The following is a 24889-nucleotide window of genomic DNA, read 5'->3' as shown; positions in this document are numbered from 1 at the left end:
GGCTTTTCCTACATCACTTCTTTGTTTCCACTGGCAGTTCAAAGAGAGCAGAGACACTCTGTGGCTGCTCATACAATCCCCACAGACAACCAGTGCCCAGGTAGGGTCAGAATTTACACACAACCGTTTTGCCATGTACATGAGAAGACGATGCCTGTTCTTATATGATCTGAACCAAAGTCACTGAAATCAGACAGCATCTCTCCAGTGACCTCTGTGGATTTTTTGATCAGGCTTCTCATGGCTTGCAAAGCCGCGCTGCCCGCTAGCAGATGTCAGGGAGTTAGGTTTTAACCTACACTGCAGGCTTTTCCTGCCAAATTCTGCTGTGACCTTGAAAACACAAGACTGTAAACACAGACGCATTTTCCTGTTTGTGGCAAGAATCCGTGCACTCTGGATTTTTGACTGGGGTAGTGGAAGCACCATTAATATCTGTTTAAGCAAAGAAGGCCTCAATGCCACAGCTAAGAAGTGAAATATGTATCTATCTCAGAGCTTTTCAGCTCTCTGCTAGGGCAAAGTATGAGGAACAAAACTGAACCAGATGAAGAGAAACCATGGAGCGGTGGCTTGTGTATCTGGGCTGCTGGGCCACATCGCTTTGCAAGCACCAGGGTGCCGGTCAGCGGTAGTGGTGGTGGGGACGACTTACTTCGTTGATGCTGATCTCAGCCTCCACATACTGGAGCCCCTTCTGGAGGATGGAGATGAGTGCGGCAGGTGGCACTAGCGTTCCGTTGATGTTGGACTGGCTGATGTGGCTCTCAATACCGAAGGTGAAGGCCGAGTGGGAGAAACCTGAGAGCAGGAAAAGGAAGCCATGACACGAAATCTAAATGCACCAGCCAGATACACCTCCACAGTCTAAAAATAATCCTGCTTTGAGATCTGAGAGACGCTGCCGTGTAAGCAGAAGGACGCGGGCTGGCTGCACAGAGTCAGGGAGGTTAACCAGAGCCATCCTGACCACCCTGCCACCACCCATCCCCCTCCCCTGCAACGCTGCACATATAGGGGAAGCTGCATAGAAATGGAAATGCATGCAGAGAAAAATAACCTGGGAACTGCGCTGCCTGAAAACAAAACCAAACACACAAAATAACAGGGACTGCCACAAGGGCAAGTCCAGCTAAAAAACAGTGCCTCAAATCCTCATTTCCCTCACTGTATTTCAGCATTGGTGTTTGATGAAGCTAACTACTTAAACCCTTACCAGCACACAAGTTGTATAAAATCAGGGCATAGATGCAGCTGACACAGGGGAGCCATTCCCTTATACCAGGGAAGAGATTTCAAACCCTCTGCTCATTTACTGCCGAGTACAACATGATATGCAGAGCATTGCCATTAACATGTGAAACAACAGAAAAGCCACTCCTGCAAACCTGTTTTCTGAAAGCGAACACTAATAGCAAAAGTAATTAATTGAGATCTGCCAAGCAGCAGACAACAAGCCAGTGTGGTGGCCTGGCCTTTAACCAGAAGTCTTTCTCCTCCCCGTTTCATTTTTGTCACTGTCTGAGACGTAAGGGGCAATGAAGGTTCAGCACTGAAAAATAAAGAATGTCGGTGGACAATTTTGAAGAGCGGTGCCTTAAATAATGTCTGAAGCTGCTCAGAACTGTTGCTGGCTATGAAAGCGAGCACTGCAGAGCGTCTGTATGTATGCAGGGGCAGATGCAGGAGGGGGGAGGGGAAACAGGATGTAGATATAACTGTAGGAACCCATTTATCACCACACTGCCTCCAGAGCATTAATCTAACATTAAAAGCCTTGGGGAAACCACCCATGCACTGTCTCAAACAGGAAGAACCCTTGCCGTCTTCCACTGACTAGACAAGAAAGAAAAAAAAGAGAGAAAAAGAAAGCAGCTCTCAAATGAAAATACTTCCGTTAAATATAGCGGTGCCTCTTCCCCTTGTCAACAGGAGTTTCATTTATAGTTTTGTCCGTTAAGGGATTTCCCCGATATCACTGCAATGTCCAATTGTGTGTGGGCTGGAGGCTGGGATTTTGGGCTCACTCCACCCTAATGCCTTCTCTTTCTCACTCAAATTGTTTTCAAGATCCTTTTCGCAGCTAGATCAATTATCATCATACATAGATAGCAAAAACAAGCTGAGAAACAGAATGTCTCCCACATTTGAAACCCAGTGTCTGTATTTCTCTGTATGTCTATCGCCCTCCTCCCCCCGTTCCCCATTTTATTTTGCCACTGATTTTCTCCTTTTCCCGGTAACAGCCTCTATTCTCTCCCTTCCTGACCCTAACTTCCCTTCCTCACACTCCTCCAGGTTTGGGGAACACTTTTTGGAAGTGGCAGGTCCACCTGTGAGCAGAATTACATGGCTTTATGAGGCATAAAAATAAAGCACAGGAAAAAACACCTGAAAAACTGCAGTATCATTCATCTAATCCCTGGTCCAATTCTTATCCTGTATTGCTCTTTATGTCCTGGTCTAGTTTATGAGCTGCTGGACCTCCTGCTGCATCCAAAATAGACTGTGAGATCTGCAAGGCAGTATTTTTCCCTTGTTATTAGTTCTGTAGGACATCTAAGCACATTACTGGGCACCACAATGACAAACAAGTCAAGCACTGAGCATACACAGCCTGTGTTGGGGTGATTTAGGGCTTTATCACTGAACACTGAAATCTCTGTGTATATATAAATACATGGCATGTAAGTAACCAGAATTAGAAAATCAGATCCCACCTAATTTAGATTTATGTGTATTTAAATTAATGAACAACAACAATACCAATATCTTTTTGAAAAGGAATGGACTTGAAAATGCATGACAGATAACTCAGCAAATCTTCTTAAGAACAGAGAAGAAAGGGAAGATTAAGCTGTTGTCCAAAAGCAACAAAAAGCCAGGAGCTAGTTTGTGACTTGGCAGATCAGGAAACAGAAACATGTCTTCGACTTAATGGAGAGATGGACGGCATAAAAATGGCAACCAACAAACATTGATAGAAAAGTGGAAAATTATTACTGTGGATCTACAATAGATTTAAATTTTAACTATGGCTTTGTACCTCTCATTACTGCACTTGGTATCTTGCAGACTTTTTAGCTGGCTGCTGGCATGTATCAAGCCCCCATCTTTGCCAGCAGACAGATGACTGAGGCATCTGTCTTCTGGGTATCCTCTTTGCCCAGTAGCTGCCGCATCCCCAAAGATCAACACATCTCACTGCATATGAGAGAAGGAACTTCTCAGCAAAAAACCTAGCTGCATTATTGCAATGAATCTTGTTATTTCACTGTTTCTCTCCTCGCTAAGAAACTATTACCAAAGCACCTGTTAGATGAGGAAACACCAATCTCTTGGCTACGGTGTCACTGAAGAGCAATCTCACCCACACATCTCCAGCAGTTGTGGCAAACTTTCCTAAAATCTTATCTGTTAAGATCCAAACACTGAAAATCAATGGAGCAAAACTGCTTAAGTGGGTGCTGCTGGACACTGTCTTCCTCACCGCTCTGGGAAAAATCCTCCCATACAATTGTAATTAAAAGAAAAACAAACACAACGGAAATAAGCCAATGAGCCCACCAACCGACAGCTAATTACCCCCTGATTTCTTGTGCTTCCATAGCATTTATATAAGGGTCATGAAAGTACACTGGTTGTAAAAGTAACACACACAGTTAACAAAATCCTGAATGAAGCTGTACCCTCGTCAGGTTTCTGATAACACCAAAGAATCACTTGAGCTTTGCTTTTACAGTTACCAGATGTCATCAGTTCTTTTGAGGGCCGTGCATTTGCATACACTGAATTATATAGCAATGCTGCAGATCTGTAGGTGAGTCTTACAGAAAGGTGATTTCTATTAAACAAAGGCAAGGTTTTTTAAATGTTAGATTGTTACAAATGTTAACTTGGCCCTCCTTCTCAGTTCATGAAACCGCACTGGGGAACATGAAGCCAAGACACAAGCATTCCCCTTCCCTCAGCGACACTGTGCAGGCTGTCAAGGCAGCTGGGGAACGAGGACAGAGACAGAAGGTGCTCTGCAAGTGGGGATCTGAAGAAAGGATGGGTTAGGAATGACATGAAATTACAATAGATCTGAACTCAAAATGATGTAGTAGAAGTGAAATGAATGCAAGTTTCAAATCTGTGTCTATATGCATTATTTCTAATAAATGCTGTCATTTTGGTGACTGTAATAATCATTCTATAAAACAGTAATTTCTGTTCAAATAGCACCAATAAATGAAATCTTAATGGAATAAACCCTTGGAGGATACATGCAATGAGACTAGGAGCTTTTACAGTCAAAGACATGAACACAAAAGGACTAAAGGGAGAGAGCATGGCCATACTGAACCGGTTTTGTACCACTAACCAGACAGCCACTTATGCCGTGACATGCCATGACATGCCCTAAATAACATCTCTCAGCAGACTTGAGAGAATGGCTTCCAGGTTTTTCCTACTTCAAAAAAGATGGGGAAACATAAGCCATCAAACTACGTATAATCTGTAAAGACATTATCATACATGAAAAATAAAACCCAAATGAACAGTGCAGATCTTGAACTGATCACCTTAAATGGAGGTGACTTATCAACTGTGGAATAGTTGCTCTTGAAAGATTTTACTGAGCATAAATGCATACAAGAAATAATGAACATTAAAAAAAAACCACTTAAATGACACCATCCCAAATCCCAGAATTGTTATACAAGTGTTTTTGCCTTGAAAACTGAGTGAAATTCTGCATTAAGAGGTACTTTTCTGTGGATAATATACCACTGACAGTGGTAACAGGTCCTGGTTTTGTGCTGTATCTTCTCCCACACTGAGATGCCTGTATATATACTCTCAGTGGTACATACACAGTCACTTAGGAATTCTTGCCCTAGGCAGTGCCAAAAAATGCATACACAGGGCTGTGTTTTGCAAAATTTCACTGATAGACTTTGCTGTAACTGCAAAATGGAGATGATTGAGATTTTTTCCCCTTTGGCTGCTCCTTTTTCAGTTAAAAATGGCCTCCCCTTAAAACAAGATTTGTCATTGATCATAAAATGAGTATGTTTTATTTAATGAACATAATGCTGCTCTTTGCGTGCCTGTTTGATCTGCAGGCTATGTGGTTTTAATTGTTTGTAATATACTTGGCTTAGAGCAGAAATGCCTGTCGAATATAGGCAGAGGAAAGGGCGCTTGGCAGCCAGGCAGCCCGGGGAATACCTTGTGTCTTCTCCAAAGATGTGTCTCATGTCTTCTGGGAGTGAAGGATTCTTCCCTTTAGGCACACAACTGGGGTGCTGCTGAGTATTCCCTGTGCTAGTTCATCTGGCAATCACAGATCCAGCTGACATTCACTAAGTGCTCCTTTCATTTTCTGATCCCTTTAGTACTGTAAAAAGCAGTCTTGTTTAAATTGGAGTCTTAAACTGTAACAGCTACAGCACCTACTGCTGCGTTTGTACAGGTGAGGGGAATGACAAAGAGGGGTCTGTGGAAGCAATGACTTCTGTAGTGTTTCATCCCTGCCCAGTTACTCAGAGTTACCTTGGGGATGCCCTGATCAGCAACAGTTAAGCGATCTGTTGAATATTGTGAATGTTTTCTGTTTGTGAACTAGCTGGACTTACCTTTGTCTGATAAATCTAACTAGCATACTGTTCAAATAGTTTTTTAAAAAAACAGATGTGTCTAAGCTACTTGCAAATTACTCAGTTTAATTATGCATACTGTAAGAGTCTTAACTGAAACATTTGCTACCGTAGAATGAAACAGAGAATAAAGAATTATGAACATCATATTGTTTTTCACACACATCTCTGGCATATCTTTATGATGAACAGCCTCTATCCCAACACTGAGTGCAAGTAGCAACCCGTTCCTACAAATCTTTGCATAACTAATGCCCAGTGTGGCTCTCTATCCTGGAAATCAGTGAGATTTCACATGGAGGTCTGTGTCATGTCCTTCAATACAGTTTTCTATTTCTTTAACTCAAGCAGTCCAGAATGAGGTTTTGAAATCCAGGGATCTCAGGTTCAGTTTCTGGAAATCATTAAATGAGAAGGAGGAGGCATAAACCATCTGACAACCCATCCCTGTTCTGTAAAAAGTTAACCATCTCCTGGTGGAAATAATCAACACATCTTATTTCATTGATATCTCTGACATTGTGTTGTCTTTCTTTTTGGAAATTCCCATTACCAGGTCTTCCAATCCTCATCTCTGAAGTAACACACTGTTCTCTTTAACTATTTGGCAGGTACTGGACGAGTACATGAGCAAGGTTTTAGAAATGATTAAAAGTACTGTCTCAGTAGAATCAACCTGCAACTGCTATAATGGGATCCAATGGCAATCTCAAGTTTTCTGAGGGTCTGCTTTCTTAAGGTAGTCTTGTACCTGGCACTACTGCTGAGACTTTGACCGATATAAAACTCATGCACGAGTGGAAGGCACGTAAGAGCTGACTACAGCTGTACACACTGCAGGGAAAAAAGCATGGTTGTGAGGGGGGTAAAGGGGAGTCATCTTTATGACCATAAATGGGTATATAGGCAAAAATACTGGGAGAACCATCAAGTACAAGCATTCCGCAGCATCATGAGTGAAAAGAAAATCACATGCAGGAGGAAAAGATGTCCTCATGCGGTCCCATCAGCTGCTTTACCAGCTGCTTTACCAGTTACCAAGCCTGAGTAACTGGCAAAGCTGCCAGCACAACTGTTTACCAAAGAAACCAGATGCAACCAGTGGAAAAACATGTTCCCAAGTTTGACGTCTGGGTCTTGGGAGTGCCATCTAAGAAAGGCAAGAACGGAACAGTGGTGTAATGTGGTGGCCTGAAATGAACTAAAGCCCCACCACTGCAGTTTAAGAAATTTCCACTAAAAAAGAGTGAAATATGGCCATTAGCAAAATTATTTCCTCCAAATACTAATGATGTACAAACAGCATAGTTAACGCTAAATGAAGACTTTTGTAAGTCTAGATTTACCAGTGTAGAGAAGTGAGGGCCACATATCACTAAGGTCATAACTGAGTGCAATTTCTGGCTGCAAAACCAGAAGCTAACAGTTTAACTTAGAGCAACTGTATTTTCTTAATCCTGGGCCTAACACATGGTAATCTAATTCCTGAGGTAAATGACATAATTTCTTGCCATTGCTTAAGCGAATACAATGATGCTCTTCACTGTACTTGACTGCAGCTGCCATTTTAGAGTCTAGCATTTCCCCTTCTGTGTGATGCACTGAATGAGAACTGAGAATGTACCACGGATCGCTATCCTGCTTCTCCTTAGATTTCTGTCTAGATGTCATTATGCATCCACAAAAATATGGCCATAAAACCCTAGCGTACACATGCAGAGGCTTCACAAAAAGGACAGCAGTTTCTCTGAAATACACTTGGTTGAGGTTAATAAGAGTCTGGTGCCTTGGGCCACTCAAACGATTCCACAAACAGTTAAAAAAAATGGTGGGCAAAAATCCTACACCACATCTTGCTTATTATTCGCAGAAGACTGAGATTCCTCTCCAAGCTGAGCTTTTTCTTTCTTGGTAATACATCCTAGAGTGCCTCTCTGGTTTTGGCAGTGTCTGCTTATTTTTGAAGACTTACCTTCACAATTACATAAAGGGTTTAACAAGGACACACATTAGCAATTTAAAGTAGAGAACTGCAGTTGAAGTATATTTTTAGAAAAATCAGCTGAACAATAGGGCTTGTACATTTTTTTCAAGATTAGGATTGCTGAACGATTAAAATTACTTCCAGAACCCTGAGAAATGTGTCCTGTATTACAGGCTCTTTCACAGTCCCTGGGTTAGCCTGTGTCAGTTGCTAAAATCACAGTGTGCCTGGTTAGCCCAAGTTTTGTAGAAGCGATTACTCACTAATACTAATGCTACACCCTTCTTTTTTGGGTATCTGACCTGTTCATATTCTGCCAAGAATTCAGAGTACATGTCTGCTATCCAAAATTATATATACGTGCCAAAGAACGTATCTGGCAGGGTCTTTGTGGTGTTTTGTTTTGTTTTTTTTTAATTCAGGAAAATATGTTGGAAAAGATTAATACAAGTTGGAAATGATCTTTTGATGAGCAGTACTTGGCACTCACTGTTTAAGCCTTTCTGAGTGCCACAAATTAACAAAAAGAAATAAGATATGGAGAGAAAACAGAACATGAGCAATGGAAAGAGGAGCTTAAAGAAATCTTTTGAAAACAAGGTCTGAAAGAATCCCCCTTTTCACTCTGTGTAAATGAGAGTGAATAAATATCAACAGAGATCTAGCAATTTAATGCAACTACGAGCAAGGTTTAAAATAACTTACAAAGGCCATGGCAAGAAAAAAATCATCTTTTCCTTCTAAATTAATGGAATGCTGTTATCTTTTAGCCCTGTCTGGGCAAGCAAACATCCAAAGAGACGTGCACTGTTTTAAGGATTGCATTTATAGCAGAGACTTCCACAGTCATACAATCTTCACAATTTATTTCTGTAAACTATGTTCATCTATCAGTTCTAACCTACACCAGCAAGCGGTGGCAAGTAGGACACCACAGCTGACACTCAGTGGGTATTCAGGAACTCCAGCACCAGGATTGTTTCTTCTGATGGCAACTACAAACAGAGTCCTAATGCTGCTAATGCTTGCCAGGTGTGAGGAGGGGTGATTTGTAACTGCTTTAGCTGTACAGGCAGGAAGTCCCCAGTGTGCAGGTTATTAGCAAAATTTGCAAAGCTGCAAGATACAGCTTCTTTCGCTGGGCCTGGAGAATCACAAGGAAAACCAGGAAACTGCCAAATGTCTGCCACTGGGTTTTACTAGAAAGGCCATCTTCACATATAGGCATTTGCCTCAACCCAACATCCTATTTTCGTAACACCTCTATAATACTTCATTTCTGCAAGCTTTAAAAACCAGGACATGAAGTGGTCAGAACCAAAATCCATGCTATGGAATAAATTCGCAAAGGTGTAATTGTTTATGTTTGTGTAACTTAAGAATCACCGTGTTTGCTCAGTGTCTGAGATCCAACACTGCAGGGTAACTTTCAGGCCAAAATAAAATTAAAATAGCCAAGCTTAGAAAACTGTGGAAAGAGACCTAGAATGAAATATGAAGGGTTTGCAAATGGCAAAGGAACAAGGTATGCAGTGTATTTTTTTTCCTTCACAGGAACTTATAAAATGCTGCACCAAGCACTGCATTTCTTACACAGCATTTATATTGCTGCTCTTATGCAATGGGTAAAATGCACAGAGAAAGAAGTTTTCAAAAGGAAATCTTGAACTACGTTATGACATATCTGAAACTATAATTTATACATATGTATACAAAGTAGGTATCTAGTCACGAAACTCTACTTCTGTCCATATATACACACAAATTTGGCTCTCATACAGCTTATGACATTCTTTTGAAAACACAGACTGAATAAAATATGACAAATCCAAATAACTTCCTTAGCTATACAAATATGTTCTCCCCTCCACTGTGGAATTTGTATCTGGGGAAGCCAACCATCAAATACTGGTAGAGCATATTGACTACTCTACGAAAAAAGTGCACAATGTGGTTTCGACTCACACAGGTGTTGTCAGCTTAGAAACCAACTTGCTTACCTTTAAAGGAAGGTGGGGAATGTATTTACCTTTAACTGACCAGCTTCCTCCTTCCCAGGATCTATAGCTTTGATAAATTCCCTACCTCCCCCTCCACTCCACCCCATTTTTGGAACTGCAGCCTAATAAAGCTGCTTGTTGTCTAATGCTGACCCTGATTTTCTTAAAATGTACTTAGTAATTGTCAGGAGAATAAATGATTACTAGCAGAGACAGAAACTATGCATAATAATACATTCTTTGAGAAATGTATTTGTCTTTTCAGCAGTCATCCATCCTCTAACTATGGAGTATAATTTCAAATTCAGAGTCAGTCCCCCCGTTTCTGGGATCATACAGTCACTTCCTCCCTCATTTACAAAAAATAGAGAAAATTGGGGAGGGATTAAAAAAAAAAAAAGCACCAGTTTATTAAAAACCCTATACACCCTTTCGATAGTGCACTATTTTTACTACATAAGTATTATGCTGGGGGCTATATATATGAGGTTACATTATATGCAGTATATATAGCTACAGATGGTTTCTCATTAGATAAGAATGTTCATTCTGCGGCGACTTTTAGGGGACACTGATTTAAAACAAAATGTTGTTTTGTCAAATTTCTCAAGCATTTTTATCAAAGAATCACTTTAACACATATTTCACTCCTAGAACAACATCATGGCTTTATCTCAAATATATAATGAAAGGTCACAAATGTTGGTTCTATATAGAACTTCCAGTATACCACAGATATGGAACATAAGCTTAAGTCATTTTATTTTAACTGAGTAGGCTGGACCTAAAGAGTAGGCTGAGTTTAATTGAGTAGGCTGGCCCTAAATAACACGAATAGGGCTGCATGCTCACAAATCAGATCTGTGCTAAGCCGTAAGAATTAACAGTGGAGTCTCTATTGCTCCAAAGCCTCACCAGCATACAGCTGGAAAGGTGCAAGAATCCCTGCCTTCTGTCTTAACACCAGTTAACAACAGTTCCTGAATAATCAAGTTAGCAATCTCATATGTAGTGCATTCAGAGATGCATATTCACCTATAAATTCATAAACAGTACTTTGAAATAAGAAAAAAAGAATGTCAAATATTGTCCCAGCACACCTGTAATAGTCTTTCCTTAGAGGATTTCAATACATATTAGCATTATAACCTTTTAGCATCTGCTTTTGAGGTAGATACTATATACAGTATTAACTTTGCTTTCAAACAGGAAAATTAAGGCACAACCTTAAAATCAGGTGTAAACACCCAGTTTCTACACATTTCCTTAAAAAATGTATTATTTTATTTACTAAGGAATACCTGTTCAACATCCAGTTACACTAGCACCAAAGTACCTGTGCAAAATGAAGCTAAGCAAACACACAACATCAGTGCAGCTGAGTCTCATCTATGAACTACAGTTACTCTATACTGCAGGTAGAATACAGGAGGACCAAGAGCCAGTGATAAGACTTATGTAGACACAAATAATGCAACCACAGATTGTTACTGAAACAACACTAAAATGTGTGCTATATCTCTGGCTGGCAGGACGTCATTTCAAGGACATTATTTTTTCCCTTGAGCAGACAAAGAGGTCTCCATCCTTACCATTTGAGCATGACTATGTGTAGAGCTTCAGGAGCATTCCAGTGACTATCTTGTTTAACAGCACCTTTATGTATAGGTTCTTCAAAAGATCTTTGAGGCTCTCCAGTGCTGAGCAGGAGATTAGCTGAATGCGAGCCAGTAATGTGCCCTTGCAGAAAGACAGCCAACAACACCTTGAGCTGTGCTGTGAGGTGCTGCAACAGGTCAATGAAGGGAATCCTTGCCCTCTACTCGACCCTGGTGAGACAAGCCTGGAGTACTATGTCCAGTTCTGGGCCTCCCAGTGTGGAAGAGACAGTGGCATACTGGAGGAAGTCTCAGTGAAAAGATCACTGAGATGGACAATAGATTGGAGCATCTGGCATAGAAGAAGAGGCTGAGAGAGTTGAGACTGCTCAGCCTGGAGAAGCAAAGGCCCACAGTGGACCTCATCCATGTACATAAATACCTCAGGTGGGTGCAAAAAATAGAGAGCTAGGCTCTTCTCAGTGGTGCCCAGTGACAGGACAAGAGGCAACGAGCACAAATTGAAACACACATGAAATTCCAATGAAACACTTTTTTATTGTGAGGGTGATCAAGTATTGGAAGAGGCTGCCCAGGGAGGGTGTGGACTCTCCATCCCTGGGAGATAACTCAAAATCCGACTGGACATAGCCCTGAGCAACCTGTTGTAAGCCCCAGGGCTGCACTATGTGACCTCCAAAAGTCCCTGCCAACCTGAACTATTCTCTGATTCTGTCCTCTCCTGAGATACTATCCAGCCTAAGCTTTTCTATGACTCTAATAAGCCAAATTGGAAAAAATCCTAAAAAAGGCAAAATGAAAACTGTTATCCACTGACTCTACCACCAGTGGTATGGTTTTTACTGTCACACTGGACAAATACCTTTATTGATGATTCATTCTGCTAATGAATCATTCTTCAAGGTACAGATTTTAATAATTTAAGCAAAACCCATGCAGCGTACATTCCCCTTCTACCCAGCAGCAACCTTCCTACACAAAGGAAGCAGCTTTGAAGCAAATTTAGCTGACCTATATATGCCAATATTTTATGCTATGCTTAATCCAAAGTATTTTCAACATGCACTTCTGTCATCTGTGACTCGGGAACTCTGTGCCTTACACATTTGTTCCAAATACTCTAAACATACCTCACATGTAGAAAAAGTATAGACTTCATAGAAGAATTACATAGGCTTATGTAAGTAAAGACTGTTGTATAAGGCACAAATTCAAAGGAACAGAACACTGATCTTCAGTCATTCCCTACAGCCTGAGGACTCGGCGCTATTTACATTTTGTATAAAACTCCTTTGTTAAAAAATAAAATGAGACATAAGAAGGTATTTTCCTTCAAATTTTGTTGATTCCTTTTAAAAAAAATTGTGAGTACTGTTCCTACTACTAGTATCTAGATTGACAACATCACAATGATGAAATCTCAGAAGCTTCAGAATATCCATATTTTGGATCTTGTCATTTCCAGAGGCAAAATAAGGTGCCCTGGATGTGGTTAAGAGGAAAGACCTATGCCTAATTGCACATGCCTAACCCTGCCCATGGCAGGGGGGTTGGAACTAGATGATCTTAAGGTCCTTTCCAACCCTAACTATTCTCTGATTCTGTAACTCCACAGAGGATTTAGTGCTGGGTTCACAGAAATGCTTCATACTCTATGTGCCCTTGAGCCTATGGCTTAAAAACTGAGAGAAAATCTTATCTTTCAGGAAAATAAGGCAAATCTGTCACCATGAACCAGACTAACGTGCTGCCACCATCCTGAATCTACAGGAGGAAAATGACGTTATTAGCTGCCTTAATTTTTATGGTTTTGAAGAAACCAACATACAATTCTAAAGTATAATGGCAAATTGTCCCAAGTCAGCAGCTAAAAATGTCATTATTGACATCTTTTTAGCAAAATCATCTAGCTAGTGATTTTATTTTCTTGGACATGGTACAGATTGTACACTGAGGAAGAGTTTATCAAGTGTATGTCATAAAACGTGGAAAAATTCAAACTGAACAGTAAAAGTACAAGCAGAAAATGGAAACTGTTACACAATCTTAACTCTAACAAGTCACTGCCAGACATCCACTACAGTAAGAGCCCTATTACAGAGCACATAAGCCACAGACAGCTGGGAGCTGATTTTCAGATAAAGATTCTATCCTGCAACATGCATAGCTAGAAAAGGAACAAAATTAAACTGATCAACGCATCAAATTTGAACAAGCATTAATAACCTAATTGACATGTTGGCCTGGGTATGGAAGGTAATCTATTGTGATACTAGGACATACGACAGGATTTGTCACAACAGACAGCAGTACATTTTAGATTAAAATATGCGTGAGACACTTCATTTCCCTTGGTTTTGCCACCAACCTCTTTTCAATTTTTCTTGGAAACCTTATTACTCCCATTGCATTGTACTGCTCTGACCTTCATTTCAAAGACAAGTAATTATCTGTTTCTCTTTTGAACAGACAAAACATGGGAAAACTCTCTATATGCTGAATTCCATATGGTTTTTTTTTGAAACACAGCTCTTCACTCTGAAGAAAACTAACAGAATGAGTGTGCCAGCAGTGAAGATGGTGCAAGAAAAAGTGTACTTCTCAGGAGTTTGAAGAGGTGCAAAGCTGAATAAACATAATCCAGATGCCAGAACTGTGGCTTCCTTGATATGGCTTCTTTCACTTCTGTCACTGCACCTGATTTGTTGGTAAAACTATGTCCATCATAGGAGTACTATGTGTACTCTTATCTCTACTGAGGCCAACATTTTCACTTAAAAGCAGTCTTTGAATAAAGATAGCTCCAAATAAATATAACCCGACACTTAGAAGTTGACTCCTGAGATAAACAACACCTGGAAGTACCCAGCACTTTTAGTAACTGGTACATTTAAAATTGTGTACCAAAAAGCTCATATTCAAAAAGATACAAACTAGACATTGCAGGAGTTGACTTTTGGATAGGTAGTAACAATCTTAAATGGAAATTAAAAGACTCCATTTCTTTATACCTCAACAAGGGGGACATTCCTGGTCCTACAGTGGAAGTGACAATACCTAGCCACCTTAGTGGTGGAATCCCTATGCCATCAATCCATGAAACCTAAACGGAAATTATGCCTGACTGCTCTGTTTTTCTGGGAAAAAATAAGCCCTGAGACAGTCACCTCTGTGAAGAGGCAACCATTTAGCTGCTTATTTTAACACAGCTAAGCATTTAGAGCCTTAACTTGTCCAAGTCCTACCTTGTACTGGAGGGATTTGACTGCATTTGCCTCTGGACCAGGCATCTTATCCAGCCTGATTTCCCAGCAGCACGCAACTCAAAGCAGTCTCCTTGGCTGTACTTCTGTTAAACCACATGATCAGTCGGTATAACTCAAGTGCCACAACTTACAATTTAATTCCATCTGCAAATGTACTCGAGAATCATTTTATATTTCCTTCCAGGTAACTGATAAAGCCATTGAACACTATTATGCCAAGAACAGATTCCTCTGAGTTCCCACTAGAAGCAACCTTTGAGATGAATATTCCCCAGCTCTAATCGCTTTTCAGGATGCTTCTGTTAGCCCATTTTAAATCCATTTGGTAACCCTGGATTACACTGGTTTTACAGAGTGTCATTTAATTTCGTTTTTAAACAGTGTCAACAAGACTAAGTCAATGTCATAAAGTAGTTTAAATGTAATTATTGTCACCACAGCTATCTCTTCATCTGTGATCTTGGAAAAAGCCGTATCAAGTTTGTTTGACATGATCTATTATCCATAAAAACTTGCTGGCATTAGGCATGATGTCATCTCTCCATTTTTTTGTTGGAAATATCTAGTTTCAACCTTCAAATGATTTGACCTACAGTTACCTGGATCGTCTTGTTTGGCCTTTAAAAATTCTGGCACAACATTTACTTTTTCCAGTTCACTGGAACTCCCCTTGGTATGCCAAGATTTGTTAAAAAGCAACAATAATGGTTTAGACAGTTCACCTCCACTAATACACTCCTGTGAAAGCTTTCTAGACTGACAGAGAATTAAGGAGGAAACATAATTATTGAATTTCACTTCAAATTTAGAAGAGCTGAACTCCTACTAGAATGACCTGCCAGCCTTTTCATAATGAAGTGGAAAGCACCCATCAGTACCTTTGCCATAATGTTTCAAATAATCTCAAGTGTTTCTATGCTTTGCAGCCACAAAATGCTTGAAATATTATAGGGACAATTTGCTTTTTATATAGTTTTTCCACCATATGTATTTCCTTTTGTTGTTTCTCTCTTCCTCCCACTACTTGCCTACATTTTATGGGAAAGCCTTGAAGTTTTATAGGATAAGATTAAAGGACAGATACCTGAAAAAAAAAAAAAAAAAAGAAAAAAGTACCTTTGTATGGTCCTCTTGGCAACCTTTATGGCTGCATTTGATACAATTCTTAGAAGCTTTGGGTTCAGCTAATGTTAGTAAATAATCAATATATCAACCTTGTTTTGGCAAACTCCTTAAACTGCAGGGGTTTGAATTTAAGCTGTCTTTAACATTAGCCCCATAAAATTGCCATGCATTTTTTCTGAAGCTATCGATTAAACATCTTTCATCTGCTGTCGCATCTTTTGGCATTTATACTAGCAGGTGGAAAGGCAAGATGCTGTATAACAATTTCTGTCTTATTATCCTACTTTATCTGAAAACGGAGCTGTAAAAAATTATTTGGAAAAAACAATGACAATATGAAAGAAGAGTCAAAATAAATTTAAGAAGCTTTTAAAACAGATTAGTGGATTCATCACTGCTAATAGCTCTTACTTGCTGAATGGAGTACCTAGCAAACTGTGAAGTATACCTACTAAATCAATACCTAGCATCTAAATTTCAATATGCTCTGTTTCAAGCATATCTGAATATTTCTTCAAATATTTAACCTCAACTTCTACTCTCTTATATGGGTAAAATACAATAAAACAGTGGAAATATAATGCTTTTGTAAATTTAGTACATGTATATTACGTAAGAAAACCATTTGTCCCTTTAGTGAAGAAGATAAGAGCAATACAACTTACATTTAATATAAAAATTTGTACTTTTTACCACTCCCTAAAATGGTAAAAGTGATTGCTTGCTTTTGGGAGACAGGTTACCTAGAAGAACTTTTTCTTGACTTTTGGCCAACACCACCATTCTTGACTGACTTTGCAAAGCCTCCATTGTGAATCACTACATAACACTAACCCATCTAATGTTGTATCAAGAGGAATAAAAGAGGCTGATTTTCTTTTTTCACATCAGGAAAAGTGACTGTATTAATTGTCTGTTGTGTAGAATCTCCTACAGTACAAATATAACACATAACCAATATAACCAATTCCAGGATTCTTCCATTATGACCATCAGTGCACTGCTTTAATGTTCAAAAGCCCCTTCCAGTGTGGTACCCAATAGCTTATTTTTAAAAATGAACTTTGGATGAATTTATAGTTTTTTAGTTCCTGCCTTTCTTACATCTAATTGTATGCCACAACTAGAATATTTTCTTATAAACTCCATTATTAAAGAGAAGAATGCAATGCAAGAAGACAGCTACTTCCACAGGCCATAACTGGACTCTCAAAGAACTATTTTAATCCTGAAAAATTATTCTAAATTTTCTCAATTTCAGTGATGAGTCTTTAAATAGGGATTTGGGTTCCTGGGATTGAAATAGTCTTGGAAGTAGAAGAAACAAATCAAAATAATGTACCTAATGAATGCTAGTTACAATGACCAACAGAAGCAGGTTAACCCAGTATCTTCTACCTGCTGGGATTTTGGTGTCCTGTCCAAGACGTCTCTCAAGTCTGGAGGGCTTATACTAAAACTGGCTTCAAGTCTTCTGACAGGAAGACATGTATTTTTCACAGATTTTGTTTGTTTGTTTGTTTCAGTGTAAGAAACACCAAATATTTTTAGTCAATTCTACTTTTACCAGCCCAGAACACAGGGTCAATCCCAAGTAAACTGGGATTTTGGCTACATATCCTTTGTCAATGTATCCCATTTCCCCTATCATCTCTCCACTAACAGAACATTTTCCACTAGTGAGGAGAACTTCTTGCAGTCAAAGAATGGAATCAAGACTATGAAAACAAAAGAGACCCTAAATTTACATTTCAATTGCCCTTTTTATTTTTTGACGAAAAGATGAAGCTTTCCTTCTAAAAGGAGAAGCCCTGTAAAAACATTATTTTCTGATATGAAAACGGCTAGACCTGGAAGTGATACTAAGACAGAGCCACACTGACATTGCAGCTCTGTTTACATACATAATTACCATAATGAAATTTTAAAACATCATGCACCCAAATTTCCATTTACAGCCAATTTAAAACAAACTTAGAAAATCCCTCGTTACTTCATAAATATCTGAGAGAACTCTTTCAAGCAGCTTAGAAAAAAAGATACAAAATCCATGCACATTGTGCCTGCGCTGCCAAAAATTACTTTGGCTGAGATGATGCCATTCTACAAAAACGTTTGTTAACATAATGTTATTTATTTTCTTGTTTTGCTTAACTGCAATGTTTACTTTGTACCTGTGTATGATTGCACCTTTATTATGTTCAAGAGCATGATTTCAAAGAAACATAAGTTTGCACAAGAAATATTTAGTCTATCAGTCTGAAACACTCAACACAACATTCCTAAGGCAACACCATGCAAAAAAGCGAATTTTCCCATTTCTTCTATGACCTGAAGTTGTGAGGAGAGACAAGAAATTTACCTGATTCCTGGAGATAGCGATACACCAAGAAATTCACTTCGTCACTGGTTATGCTCATCTTAGCCCAACCTCAATATGATGAGGTTTACGAGAAGTGTGATCCACGCTCTGTTCAAAGGGAAAGAAAAGAACAGGGTTTGTTTTATCTTGATTTACTATGAAATTTGTTATTTGTTAAGTTATTTAAAGATCTCATATAGTTATTAGAGCTGCTATATCCTAGTGTGAGGAACAAGTTAAATATTGTGAATCAAGTACTTAAGCTGTACTGTTCCTTTTAGGGTACATTAATTAAAGAGCAGTATTTAACATATATCAGAGAGTTAGAGGGGGTTATTTTCAGTCTTGGAAGCCTTTGCAAATGTTAACTCTTTTACTTCTGTGGCTTTACTACAGGTTCTTAGGACACTCCTTTTTACTGTGTAAGCATTTTTTATTCAGAACTGCTGGCAATTACGATCATGTATAACACGCCGAATCATAACTTTTTTTGCAGCCCCAAATTTGTAATCTAATTTTCTGTCCAGAGTTCATCCACTGAACAGACAGATTATTTGCTTACTAAATCCTGCTATGTGGTAAACTTAAAAAGTTCCCCTAAAGTAGAAACAAATCTAAATTTAAGATGAGATTAGAAAGTTTATGAGGCAGGAGGGGGAAGAGAGAAAAAGAGAAAGAATGCCATATACCTTGTGCCAACAAGGAATACAAATATCCTGGCATTATATAAAGTTACAGCGTCTCTGCTGATTAATGGTGAGCAAGAATTAAACTTCAATTATTCACTTCAGGATGCGTAACCTTTAGGATGACAGTCTTACGTTACTATTTTGGGACCATATGCTGATAATAAAAACATTGGTTTTAGATGATAAATTTGTTTTGAACGTTTTCCATTAAATCTTGATGATTCATTTCTGTTTGGGAATCTGACTTAAGTAGTTTGGTTTTAAAAGCCATAAAGTACTTCTCAGACATAAACTTTGCAACTTTGTCAGCCACTCCATAGCTGTAACTAATCATGTAAAGATCTGGACGCGGAAGCACACACCGCGCTCCCCTTGCATATGACAAATGAAAGACCGTAGGCGTGTGCCGTTTGTTTCAATTTCCCGTATGGCTCCTCTTGGCAAGCGGAAGGGCCTTTGTTCATCGAAAACCTCTTCAGTAATTCCTGTTGCCTAAAGTAGCACCTGCTACTGCAGGCAATGCTGAACAACTACAAGTTTCCCCTGCTGATGATTCAAACCAGCAGGTCACTCATGACTGTAACAGATGTCTCTGCATATTTATGTAAATGGAGGTCTTTTGAACCCCGGTAAGCCTTTTATTCTCCTGGGCTGCTATATTTCATCAATGGCACGGATGCTGGTTTTCCATAAGAAACCATCGCTTGCTAATTTGGGAGACATCTTCCTCAACTATTCTAGTCTTTGTTATAACAGTTTGTACTTCACAAAGAACGGGAAGAAACAAATTACTGAAAATCGTGCAATCTTGGTGAGAAAAAAAATCATCTACTTTGGAAAGGATGACTATTTTCTGCTAAGATTCTGGCCTAGGGCAACATTAGCTGTATCCAGCACCCAGTCCTGTCACACATGCCACGTATCACCCTGGGAAGCCATTCAGTCTCTTTTCGCCTCAACCCCTCATCTGTAAAATGGGCTCAAATTTCTTTGCCATGGATCAGGAGACTGGAAGCACTGGTAGCTGTGAGGGTTTTAGTTACCAAGGTTAGCAACTGCAGGCAGTGAAAGCACTACTTTCAGTAGAACTTTATACATACTTCTGGATAAACAGACTTGCTTCTGAATAATTAATAAATCCCTGTGCTTCTTTTTGCATAATCATCACCATACAATGAAGAACAACACAGACATTCATGGCAACAGTTAAGGCCATTTTTATCCCTGTCTGAGTACTCAAAATACATCTGTATTGCTGCTGTGGCCATGACAACAATAAATCAAGAAACTTTGATAGCTGTGGGTTTTAAAAAAAACCCCCACATAACACTTTTAAAAGAATTTTTAAAATAGCAGTTTCAGAACTTGGCGGTAGGAAAGTTGGTAAAGATGAAACCTCTTACAAAAATTCAGTTTCAGCAATGACGTACTTTGTGGTAAACTGAACTTTATTGAAAAAAAAATCAATCAAGAAACTAACAAATGTTGTTTCTGGATGCATCCTGCTAATTTAAGACATTAACATGGTATTTCCCACATACAGACAGTTGCTTTAGGAAAGGGAAGGGAAAGGAGGGGTGCTGGTTTTTGTTTGTTTTTCTAAAGATGACTTTTCTTACATGAATTAAAACCAGAGAAAATCAGCCTGACTGCAAAATAAATAGTCTGATAGCCTCAGAAAAACCTCCACAGCAGCTACCTTTGTATCAGAATCCTGAGCACTCCGAGTAGTTGGATCTACTAGGCATTTTCCCTGAAATCAGTCAACAGGAATTACTCTGACATATGTGTCTGATCATATCTTTACACACATTGTTACAAAGCCATAAATAACCAGATGATCGCCACTCATACATTTAAGGTTTCTTCTCTCCATAGATGCCAGTGCAGCATTAAGACGCACAACCGTAAAGCTTTTTTTTATACCCATCCAAAGCAATACACAGATCTTGGCACTGACCCAGAGAAATCTATTCATTAGAAATTTGGCTGAGCAATGAAAGACCATACTCAATTTCATTAGCGCTCATTTTGACTTCGTTCTTCTCCACAGATAAGCACCCCAAATAAAAGAGGCTACAGAAGACATAGTGAGGAGCAGAGGAATGTACTCATCTTTTTTGTATTTCCAAGTCTGACTCATAAGACACAACCAGCAAGCCTCCCCGTCAATACAGTTATTTGTAATGTAGAAATATAAACTTACATAGAAAATTGCAAAAACCTTTAGTTATCACTGTGATAGATGTATTTCTGTTAATTGATGGTCTCCTTTTGTTACTGGAGACTGATATTACCCAGGTTAACAGTTTTTTAAAAGAAATGTATTACAGCTTATAAAAAATACTAATATGCCTTTGGAGACACTTCATATTTAAATCAGAAATATAATCTTAATTCTTCACAGTGTCAAGAAGACTTACAAAAAGCATTCAAACATCTGCCTGAACTTTCTTTATTTGAAACACTTCTCCTGCACCCAATCACACATAACGGAAAGTTCTCTTTACTTTAATCCCACCTTAAGAATTTGGGTTGTGATCCTGCAGGTATGTGAGAGTGTCCAAACACATAAGCTGAGTCCATTAAGACATCCCAAAGTATAACGGATCCCAAAGATTCAAACCTTATTCATGGATGGGTTGTCAAGTTCATGCAAAATGAAACTTAATGCTTATTTTGAATAAATAACAAACTCTTAGTTCTGTATAGGATAGGCTTGCAGAAATGCTTGCCATACAGAGGTAGAAAGCTGGGTTATCAGCTCAGATTCAATCCCATTGTGCACTTAGGGCTGCTGGGTTTCTGCTGAACTAAGCGGTTCAGCTGGAGTTGAGCAGCTCCAGCGAAGCCAACTCTGCAGCACACTCCCCTGAGCTCTGGGCAACCAGGGCAGCTTACTTCCGGGAGTACACCACCATACCTGATTTGGCTCTGGGTGCTGACATACCACTGTTCTCAAATTAAACCTTCCTGGAACATTAGGAATCTTGCTAATGGGGCATGCAAGTGGCTCTGGAGAACGCAGCCTTGCATATAGCTCAAGTTCAGCACAGCGCCAGCCAGGTCAACTAATAGTTTATTTACATCCCATCACCTTAACTCAAGGATTGCTTTCCTTTGCGCGTTACATTGTAGCATTGTTGCCATAGGTGAGATTTGGCTGAAGAATCTAGGGAAAATAACTTCTTCAACTTTGAAATAGTCTCTAAAGACACAAATCTTCTGCCTCTTTTCTAAATGATGTTCACAAGGGTAGCCCAGTGCCGTGCCCTGTCCTCCAAGCTAAGCCTGGGGCAGGGGACAGCCAAGGCTGTTTCAGGAAAGGCATTTGCATTTGCTACTTGAAGCATTGCCACCCACAGGGACTGGGAGTTACCAGTCAATCTTTCCCTCGGGAAGAAACAGGTCAGACATCTAGGGAAAACCACCTAAACTAAAACCTAAACCTGAAATTTAAATAGGAAGATGGGCATTTCCCATTTCTGCATCCAACCTGGTCAACAGAAGTTCATCAGGCGGGTATTCTGGCCCTTGTCTTGTCCGCTAAAGAAACCTGTAAGCTCCAGTGTGCTTTAACCGAGTGCTGAGCAGGATTTTTTTGCAGGTCATTATTGTTAAATAAACCTCATCTTCTCAAAGAAAAAACAAGAAAAACCCCAAGCAAAAACCCACAATTTTTTTATTTATCTCCTGGAGGTGCTGCACTATTTATCTACCTCTTTGACAAGGCTGGGCTGAAATGCCTTTTTCCAAGCAACGTTTTAATGAAAGTAACATTGTCATTAAAATTGTGGGGGGGGAACAGAAATTGTGTATTTGCTTTGGGAAAAAAAAAAAAAAAGGGAGGCAAAACTGAGAGGTTTCATGAAAATGAAAACATTCCAGTAAGTTTAACTATTTAATGTCAAATTGATGCCCTGCTGCCTGGGAACTGGAGTTTATGTACTTGTGATTGCATTTTCTTGGGCAAGATGGCTCCATGCATCACGACATGTCTCTCAGGACCCTCTACAGACTTCCCATCTCAGAAAAGAGAATGTGAACATGAGAACTAAAATAGACTCCAGGAAGGCACCATGACAGCACAGCTAAATCAATGTGTTACTGTTTTGCATATGCTCTGTAGTTTAACGAAAAACAACATCTCCCAAAGCCAGAAGCCACTTCTCACAAAACGAGTCACTTGGGCAATCTCAGCTTTTTCTGTTGAAAAATGCCTTCATCAAAAGATTTCGGTGAGCCCTATGCATCTGTATTTCTAGGATGTGCCTTACTATAGAGCCAGAACAGAGTCAACAGCCAGCAGCTCTTCCCAAAGGCTAAGGACCTCTGCTTGGCCCACACCACTGCATTCTTGAGACTTGGCTTTTATCGCAGCTGCCTCTTTCTGAGGAAGAACTCCAGCATGCTTCTTTCCCGAAATGCCAAACCCGAACTTCTTAAAAGAGCACACTTGGCTCCCTCTCCTCTCACAGCTTCTCCTGCCATTTCATGAGGCTACAGAGAGAAGCATGTTTCTTCAAAAGCAGCCTGACAAGGAAGTGAGACGTTGCATCCCTGCTGATTAGAAGGTACGGAGCATGCAGGATGATTCTTTCCAAACTCCACCTATGCCAAAGAACCACCAAAATAACAGCGAGCCCTGTTCAAAATGCAGCTTCTACATGCATGACTTGCAGACTACTCCTTATAAGCTTGAACTTGACACCCTGCTTTAAAAGAACTAAACTTATATTATAAACAGTTGCTCCTTTTAGAGATCATGAACTTAAAGCCAAGGAAGATGTGCTCACAGTAAGACCTGCATTGTATCTCCCTGGCCTTTCTTAATGAGGAGGAAAACAGTAACTATCCTCATTCTGTAAATGATCACCCACAGGTTATCCAAACTATTTAATGACAAAAATAGAGGGAACTCAAACCTCTCAGAGGTATTGGCCTAGGGTCTTTAGATATGCTCACAAATGCCTTTGCATCCCTTACACTGTTAATATTTTGAAGTTTTCTTACAAGATGGTAACAAATTTGTTGTTTTGGGAAAGACAAAAGCTGTAATTCTGCAGAACAGAATAATCTCCTTCAAGAACGATTATTGCACTGTACAGTATATGCTGTCTCACTTAAGAGATCTGTCACTGACATTTATAGCAGCTCAGTAAGGACAGGGACCTCCAAAAAAAAAAGGCAATAGGCTTGTCAGAAAACCTGTACTGCCAAATGTTAAAGCTGGCGCTTCCTTTGGTTTTGTTTTTAAGTCTGTTTATTTACACTGACCTTCTGCTGATTTTTAAATAGGCCACATTCAACCAAAACAAACCCAGGGAGCTCCAGCTAATCCCCTTTTCACTGCTGCCTGTAAGACCACACTCTGATGGAAACAAGTAACAACTATATTTGAGAGCTTCAGGAAAAATGGCATGGATAGAAAAAGTCTAGCTTGGATCCTGACATGTTAGGGTGTCTCATACAATTAATCTGTGAAGTCAACCATATCAGCACTCAAAATCTGGTCCCAATCAAAGAAAGAGAAGGTAGAAGGAATGACAACGACAGACATGTGGCAGTGATCAATGAACCTGCAGTTCTGTATTGAAGAGGTCACTCTTGATGAAACAAATGCTGTGTGGGCAAAACTGACAAAAATGGGCTTTCAGTTTAAATAAAATAAAAACGTTATTCAGGGAGAAGGTTGGTTTACTGTGCAATACCTATAAAGACGTGCTTTTGCAGAGATGTAGCTCTTCTTTACAAAAGCATAACTGTACCTATCCTTTTAAAAATCTGCAATAATTATCAAAATGGTTGTCCTGTCCTGTAAAAAATGTTAACAAAATAAGACATCATCCAGTAAAATATCAAAACACTAAAAAAAAATCAAACCAAACACAAAAATATGAATAAAAATAACTTTGCCAGTTAAACACTTTGGTGGACAGAAAGTTTTATTTCCACATGAATACCGCGTTTCTTTAAATAATAAATTACATTTCAAACTGAAGTGCCATTTGGAACCAAAGCCACACCTATTTATTAAAAAAATAAAAATAAAAAAAAGGGGGCAACAAGAGATACTCCAGCAATTTCTAAGTGCTATTCAAACATTTTTAAATTAATCAACAATTTCCAGCACAGAATAACTAACTGTCAGCAAAAGACAAGCCTTTCATCACCAAATTCCCAGCAAACTCTATTTCTT

General features: G+C 39.3%; 1 protein-coding gene across 6 annotated transcripts in view; it reads right to left on the bottom strand.

Moving 5' to 3' along the window:
* The window catches only part of TBL1X (transducin beta like 1 X-linked), a 191119-nt gene that overhangs the window by 33008 nt on the left and 133222 nt on the right, over nt 1-24889 (bottom strand). For all 6 annotated transcript variants that reach the window (XM_057419448.1, XM_057419452.1, XM_057419449.1 and 3 more), the window contains 2 exons: nt 18002-18109; nt 656-801 (listed from right to left, as the gene is read on the bottom strand). In XM_057419448.1, the coding sequence (XP_057275431.1) occupies nt 656-801; nt 18002-18059 (204 nt within the window). In that variant the 5' untranslated portion in view covers nt 18060-18109. The remainder of the gene's footprint in view (nt 1-655; nt 802-18001; nt 18110-24889) is intronic.

The sequence above is a fragment of the Pezoporus wallicus genome, unplaced genomic scaffold, assembly GCF_028554395.1.
Source record: "Pezoporus wallicus isolate ANWC-B61680 ecotype Strahan unplaced genomic scaffold, APGP_CSIRO_Pwel_v1 contig_5767, whole genome shotgun sequence".
Lineage (NCBI taxonomy): Eukaryota > Metazoa > Chordata > Aves > Psittaciformes > Psittacidae > Pezoporus > Pezoporus wallicus.
Note: the sequence above shows the minus strand (reverse complement) of the source record. Positions and strands in the feature narration are given on the sequence as shown.